The sequence below is a fragment of the Salmo trutta genome, chromosome 18, assembly GCF_901001165.1.
Source record: "Salmo trutta chromosome 18, fSalTru1.1, whole genome shotgun sequence".
NCBI classification, from domain to species: domain Eukaryota; kingdom Metazoa; phylum Chordata; class Actinopteri; order Salmoniformes; family Salmonidae; genus Salmo; species Salmo trutta.
Window position 1 is genome coordinate 22,053,494 of NC_042974.1, and position 8,187 is coordinate 22,061,680.

Below are 8,187 nucleotides of genomic sequence, written 5' to 3' on the forward strand. Positions count from 1 at the left end.
AATGAAGATGACCATGCAGTAAATTAAGTGAAATTAGCCATAACTGACAACAAATGACAGTTTGCAAATTCTCTTTCCTCTTTTAAACTATATTCAATGTCAAATCTACACATTTCATTGTACTTTAAGATATGGCAAAGCTGTGACACATTTAAAAAGTTGGTTAAAAAGTGGTACAGTAAATACAGAAAAGTAAACTGACAATTTTATGCTGCCTTGAAAAAAATGATCTAATATGTAAAAACTAATTTTGGTTACAGTTGATAAAGTGAAGCCACGGTACTGTATATACAGTCACGTGGATTGAATTTGCTGTTCTACTATGCATACACAGTCTTATACATTCTCTGTTGGACATCAAAGTAAGACCACCTCTAGCACCCTTACCCCTGAATGAGAACACTCACCTGAATACGACTTTGCATTATGCTTTCCTTCATTTAGCTTGGTTGTAAGGAGCAAAAAATAGCATCTGTGTTAGAATTCTTCTGGGCTCCATTTCCTACTACAAAACAATTCCACTGCCACTCATCTTTATGACAGCCAGATACAAATAGTGTTTAAAGGGCAGTATGCATGCATGCATTAGTGTAGAGTAGTTCCTCTCATTTGACTTGGAGTGTCTTTGGGTTCAGATTGAGAGGATAAGACAACATAAACAGTCACATAAGGAGTTATATGTGTGCTTATAATGTATTATGAAGGGGGTATTCATAGTACATGTTACCTAAATGTTTTACCCACACATTTGAAATCCCATGCACTATGAACATGAATGTGTGCATGAATATTTTGGTATTGCGATTCTATCGGTGTACCATCCCAGGGTCTGTCTTACAGCAAAGGATATACAGACGAGAGGGAGCCACATTCTAAGGTGAAATCATTTGGGGGAAAGAAGAGAGCTCAAACAACCCTCTATCAGTACAACAACCCCCATTACTCATCTATCTCAAGTTCCAGCCACTGAATGTATGCACATGAACAAATCCTTTGCAGTGCAAATCAAACCAAACCCCTGAAGCGGCGTATTCATTTCCCACACTCATTCAGCCATTTAACATTATCACTTGTCACATCCTCTCCCTCGGTTCATTTCATTAACCAGTTCATTTCCCTGAGCGCTCCCTGTGAGGGCTGAGTTCACAGGGGTCATCTCACAGTAGGGCAACTCATTAAACTTTGACCTGCATTGGACCATGACAGTTGGGACAGAGGTAACCGTCGACTCGCTCAGACATATGGGTCTTCATTTAGCCAAGTCTACGTCTCCATCACAGTAAACCATTGATCGTTATTATCCTACACTCACGTGAATGACACCAATCAGTGATTTTTGTTGACAGCGAGTGCTGTTGTGTATATGAGAACATAATGTGTCCTCATCCTTTCACAAAGAAAACATAATCCCACATGGATGCCCTTTTCAATTTTCCCTCATAAAGACTGGCTAGCGAAATGGCGTCGTGACGGGCAACGGCAGATTTATGATGATTGCCATGCTGAAGACAAGCTGGGCAGTATAACCAGAAGAGGGCATTTCTCTTCAGGCTTCTGCATGGACAGCTAAAACAGGACCCCCGCTTGCATTCCAGCTGCTAGCTACCATAGCAGATTGACTCACTGCAAGTGAAACGAGCAGAAGAAGAGTCCTCTGTCTCTCTGAGAACAGCCAAAAAAACCATGGTGAGTGAATTGCTTCAACGTTATCCGAGGGCGCTGCTTATAGCCAAGTGCCAACTGTATTCTGGCTGACACACTGTATTGTTATGTTGCTGTGTTGTCTTCAATAGATACTGAAGATGAAGCAATTTGAGGTTTTTACTGTTGATTTGATCATGCCAAATAGAATATTTGACGAACAGAATACTATCTCAATATTAAAACATGGTGGCACCTAAAGTGTATACGTTGTTTTGCAATAAAACATTGTTGTCCTGACACGAACAGTCTCTATGCAGCCAATCATTGAATGAGATGAGGTTGAAGCCTCAGGTTATTGTTATGCCTGTGCTCAATGTGCTGTCCCCAAAATCTGTCAGCGTTTCTCAGATAGAACAGATTAGCCTGTTGCTAAGATACCTGTTGACTTCGTTCCACTTTATCAGCAGTATCGACTACTTCATTGTGACATGTTTGTTTTGTGTCCATGTTGGCTCAACATGTGTCCATGTTGGTTCATTTGGGGACATTGACAAATCCTCTAAAAAATACCCCCCTTCATTCATTCAGTTGCAAGCCTTTTAATCTATAACACAAATTGGTTGAAGATGAGTGATTTACTTATCATTGCACTCCATAGCCTGTGCCTTTTCCGTTCACAACTGCAGCTGACATAAGCCTCCTTTTTGACTTACCTTTCAGAATTGACTGAGTTTAAATCGCATGTGATACCACATCATGTGTAAAGTGCTGTGGAATTCCCATAGACTTAGACATTGCGTCATTATATCTGTCCCATTATGGTGTCTGAGAGCATGGACAGCGCCTTTGATGCCATCTCAATTTTGAAGTAGCCCATTTTCTTCTTCTACTACTTCTATGAGTTGGCAAACAAACTGAAAGCGTGCACACTGCCAGCTAGAGTGTGTTGTTTGAACAGGTATAAAGACAAGGTTGGTGATTTACTGCCATCTGCAGTTATGGAATGTTTCATCACAAGTATAATTCATTGGCTGGTCCCTCCTGGTGACCTGGATGGAATTGTGTGATCCTTCCTTATCCCATAGGAAGTCCCACCCAGTTGACTACATCAAAATGGTGAAAGTACTCGACCCATGCTAAAATGGACTTTTGGGCACATGAGTCCTCTATCTATCTCTATGGGAAATCTATTGAAGCGATATGGAGAAAGCAATGAAGCCTCCCCCATTTTGAAAACCAGGGTGTTTGCAGTTAGGGTGAAAGGTTCAGAATGTTGCAGAAATAAATTGTATTAATAAAGCTGACACAATTCCCAATTCTACATAACAGGTAATTGTACATGTCGTTCTACAAAACACATTTTCTATCTGAACGTTCTGTAACATTGCACCCTTTTGAACAGGCCTCAGGAATGCTATGCTAACACTCTATTGATTCCAGATGGTCTTCTTTGTAACCAATCACAGTTTACATTTGTGCAACTGCCCCCTTTACATTGGAATCCGGTTTGCTTTGCTCTTCCAGGCCAGTAAAATCCAGGGTTTGAGTGAGGAGGAGAGGGACCACTTACTCCCCCTGCTACGGAATGCCCAATGGGTGGAGGTTGTGGGAAGGGACGCCATCTACAAAGAATTCATCTTCAAAGACTTTAACCAGGTCAGAAAGGCTTGGACAATATACTCAAACTAGGGCCCAAGGCCCATATAAAGTGTCTGTTTATCTAACATCGGGTCCTCTCTGTCCATGCTATCTTAATCATTTTGTTCTAAAAGTCCAAACTGATCCTAGATCAGCACTCCTACTCTGAGATACTTTTTGAATACAGGCACAGATTTTCTGACAATGTGACATCACGTGACCAAACAAAATAAGAAACTTGCTAATAAATGGCTGTGGGCTATACAATGCATATTACTTGACTGTGACAATAAGGATTTGGAATTATAATCTGCTACTTTATCACAGGCCTTTGGCTTCATGTCCAGGGTGGCACTACAAGCTGAGAAGATGGACCATCACCCTGAGTGGTTTAACGTGTACAACAAGGTATTTCAATAAGCCCCTGCCCAAGGCCCACTGCCTGGGGTAAAATAGATATAGACAAACCTGTTAGCATCACTAGTTGTAAAAGGTATGTTGTGACTTGACTTTTTTTATTTAGTTGTTCCTCTGTATGTCTCATTCTCACCCATTCCTGTCATTCTGGTTTCCATTTACCATGTCTTTCCTGCGGTCTCTCATCCTTATCCTCACTCCATCTTCTCCTTTTCCTCCAGGTCCAAATCACACTCAGCACACATGACTGTGGGGGCCTCTCTCAGAGAGACATCACTTTGGCTACCTTCGTTGACCAAGCATCGGTCCTCTAAGCAATTCGTGTCCTGCTGCCATTTCAGTTTGTCATTTCAGTTCGTCATTTCAATTAGACATTTAGTCATTTAGCAGACGCTCTTATCCAGAGCGACTTACAGTAGTGAATGCATACATTATTATTATTTTTTAATTTGTACTGGCGGAACCCAGAGCAGAGCCTGCCTATTCATCGCTCTCCATACGTTCATTCAGATGACTAACCTTTAACAGGAAATGATCAAAGAGGAAATTGCATCACAGAATCCCAATTAATATTTAATGTTTACAGGTCACTTAATTCCCAAACATTTTGCTGGTGTGGTGTTTGTTGCTAGACTGAAGCCAAATATACCTTTAAAAAATTGCTTTGGTGGAAAGTGGATTTACCAGTGATTAGCTAGTAAAAATACCATATACTGTATATCAAACATTCCTCTGTCCCCAGCTGAGCGGAATCAGGTAATGTAAAATCAAGTGTCTAATGTACATATTACTCTAGCTCGGACTCTCAACCTTTGAAATCTGGGGAAAATCTATTTGTTCATTCCAACATATGCTATATAAAACACTGATTTTGTCTGTCTAGTCTGTGTCTGAAACGGTTGTCCTCTGTGTAATGTTTTGTAAGTGACAAATAGTTGTTTGAATAACCAGTAAGTGTCTGTTTATTCATTTGTCCAAAGTGTAGCCTGCAGACAAATGGGGGTCAGCCTCAATATTTCACCCCTCCTAGAAATCATATTATAAACAAGGTTATCACATTGAATGAATTTCTCTAAAAACAACAAATGGAACAGCTGTTGTAGGTTTATTGAAAATGTTATGGTGCTCAGCTTCCTGTGTGCTGAAAGTATTTTGGAATCAATTGTTGCGCTGAAAGGAGTGTAACCATGGCCAACAAATTCTTTCCAAAGGGGGTTTCTCTGGAATAATGAAGGGTAGCAAGAAACTACACAATAGTACAAATAGCTACAAATTCATGCCACTATATTTTTTGATTTTCAAAAACATTTAATGATATTAAAATGTACATGTACAGTATAAATTAACTGGACCTTACTGAACTTGATGTTGCGAAGCCAAATCCCTAAGGCTGATCGATACATATAAATACAATCTACATTTTGAGATTCTGTACATTGGCATTACCCAACAGCCCTCATTAATCTGGCTCCTGAAGGCATACAGGTGAATGTGATTTATTGCTGTGAAGATTATGCCCTTAGACAACAGAAGGCATGAGCTTTACCCTACCTCCTTGAGGGCAAGGCGCTTCGTTAAGATTTACACTGTACGTTTGTACATTTTACAGATTCTTACTGTACAATTTAGACTATGGTGGGGTAAGCACTAAGCAGCAATTTCTCAGGTACTAACACTATCACAATTTACATTAATTACCTTTATGTTTCTATTGCAATTGAATATCATCCTGGCTATTAAAATGTCAACATAGTGGTTATTTCCACATTGATTGCTCCATCTAAAAAATAGAAACTACCCATGGTTAGATCTTTGACAATTTTGTTCAGTGGTACTGTATATTTTCAGGTAATCCAGCTAGTGTTCTCAACTCGCCTGAGGGCCACCCCGTCTATTGGTTTTCATAGTTGCTATATAAATCAAGCATTGATTTTGAGCTAGAAAACCAATCAAAGAACAAACTAGACACCGCAGCCTTCGAGGACCAGGATTGGCCCACAAATTAGTATTTACCCAAAACCACGATCGTTGTAGATAAAAATCAGTGGTCGCACAGACAACGCATAAGAATTATACAACAGGACTGGGCTAAAAGTCAATGGTATGATTTAAAAGCCATCGCATCATCATAACACTGATATCAGATTATTTCCCTTATGACTCCAGAAGGTAAAACCTACGACACAAACCACGTTTCCATCCCCAGTTTTGTGAGTAAAGTAAAAGTATTAAAAAAACAGGAAGTTTCGGTACAATTTTATAAATACGACAGATCATTTGTTCGTTCGGCATGTTGTGATATTTTTGTATCTGTAAAATGTATGACGAGAGAAACAGCGGTGGAAACGCCTTTATGCGCCGTGTAGAAATATAATATCATATCGAAGTAACTTGGAGTCACGCGATGACAGTGTGTGGTCCTCCCACTACGACTTGGAAAACCATCCCGTTTATTCAATTACAGATTAAATCAATGGTGATGAACATCACAGCGTGGTGAAAGTGCACGGTGATCTTGATGCTCCTTTCCATTAAATATCGATGGTCATAGTCTGGTAACATGATAATCGATGCTTGACAAATAAAACATTTCATGCATAATATCGTCATGTAGACTAGGCTACCCGCACTTGATCTGTGAGCTGTTGGCTATAGCGCCAGTGCCAAGACCAGAGCCGGCACATTTTCTAATTAACGCAAATGTTTGTGACAAAACTAAATCAGTAGAGTTGAAAATTGCGATGGAAACATATTGAACTTTAGAATTAAAAAAAGAAATCGGTACATAAACTTCAGCGAAAAATATAATGTTTTGTGCTCTACGTCATCACGCAATGATTTTTATCCGCGACAGGTCTGTTCGGTGGAAACAGCACTGGTGGGAAAGTGGGCATGCAGTATTTTCTTTAATTAAAAAAATATTCGCATGGAAATCTGTCAATTGGATAGAAACCTAGCTACAGACATGGAAAGAAAAGTGGATATGCACTTAAGTTTGACTGCAAACACATGTGAAAGCACATGGAACATTTTGAGGGAAAGATCATTTGAACTGTGTTTTGGGGGGCCTACCAAGTGTACATACAGTAGTTTCGTTTTTTTTTTTTTTGCAAACAGTTTTATACCAGTAGTGCTTTTTAAGAACACTGCAGTTTATCAAATGCCACATGAAAAACTGAGGCAGGCTTTTCCGGTATTCTTTAGACCTATAATGACTGAACAAGCAACACAATTGCATTGAACAGAAACTGAGGTAGATAAAATTAGAAGCCAAATCAATTAGTTAGCTACAAGAACACAACGTAACTGAGATGGAGACTTTATAACTTATAAAGATATTATTTCAGTATGTATTCTGTTCTTTGAGGTCAATTCAGGGCTAAACCATTCAATTAAGGTCTAAACCATTCTCTCAATGAATAGAGGGGGTAATGAATATATGTTGTCAAATCAGAGGATTGCAGTCTCAGATTCTTAACATAGTGGCGGTGTACAGCATACTAGGTAATGTGTTACAGCAGCCAGGATTTCTTGCAGTCTAAATTATTACTGAAAGATGCAATTAGCCACAAACTGACCACAATTAGGAATACATGAATATATACAATATAGTACAAGAGCCTAGGAAGGTAATGTTAAATTCAAAATGGGCTCAAGTCTTAAATGATTCAAGTATGTTGTCCTTACAAATACATGCAGAGAACATTGCTCCTTCCTGTTCATTGGGTAATTATTTCTTTCACTAGGACATTAGTGCTTTTCAGTTAAAACCATTATTTGTTGTAGATGAATCAAACAGACTGACCAACGCTGTTGTACCTGGAACATTGAGTATTAAAGATGTCCTCTGGCGATTGTTTAAAAAAAAAATTAATTTTTTTTTTTACTGTTAAAGTGATATCCCAATGTACACACACTAAAGGGTAAAAAAAAAAGAAAGTGTAATCAGCCTCTCCCTTGCTTGAGGAAATGTAGAGAAGCAATAGAGAAAAATAGGAAAGCCCCCCTTTAGCTATGTCATGATTTACCTGAACCACCTATTGAGATGTGCTTTTTGTTAAGTAAATCAGGTGTTAAACAAGGCAACAGTGAACATGTCATCCCCCACGAATGATGCAGTGCAGTTGTGTCTGAGATATCGCATATGACTAATGTACATACAGTTGATTACTGTAGTGCCTCCCTTGGGCCAATGAGTAATTTTGTAAATGCTAGATCTCTAAGGCTAAAGGTCTGTGGCTTTAGCACAGACCTATAGGAAGCCGACGGAACAGGAATTCCCTGTTACGCGGAGATGGCTTCCACCCTACACCCTTAAGAGCCTCCCTACCTGCCAATACAGTGCCTTGCAAAAGTGTTCATCCCCCTTGGCGTTTTTCCTATTTTGTTGCATTACAACCTGTAATTTAAGTGGATTTTTTCTTTGTATTTCATATAATGGACATATTCAAAATTGGTGAAGTGAAATGAAAAAGTTATGCCTTGAAG

At 39.2% G+C, this 8,187-nt stretch overlaps 1 protein-coding gene across 1 annotated transcript; it reads left to right on the plus strand.

Moving 5' to 3' along the window:
* Positions 1-1,541: 1,541 nt before the first annotated feature.
* On the plus strand, positions 1,542-4,649 carry LOC115153008 (pterin-4-alpha-carbinolamine dehydratase). Its single transcript, XM_029698005.1, has 4 exons — positions 1,542-1,686; positions 3,169-3,300; positions 3,610-3,690; positions 3,921-4,649. The coding sequence occupies exons 1-4, from the start codon at positions 1,684-1,686 to the stop codon at positions 4,011-4,013; spliced, it is 309 nt and encodes a 102-aa protein (XP_029553865.1). The 5' UTR covers positions 1,542-1,683; the 3' UTR covers positions 4,014-4,649.
* The last annotated feature ends 3,538 nt before the right edge of the window (positions 4,650-8,187 follow it).

Bases quoted from the DNA above. Each gene is read 5' to 3' on its own strand.
- LOC115153008 (XM_029698005.1), top strand. The intron at 3,301-3,609 runs GTCAGAAAGGCT...ACTTTATCACAG, and splicing joins TCTTCAAAGACTTTAACCAG to GCCTTTGGCTTCATGTCCAG. The intron at 3,691-3,920 runs GTATTTCAATAA...CTTTTCCTCCAG, and splicing joins GGTTTAACGTGTACAACAAG to GTCCAAATCACACTCAGCAC.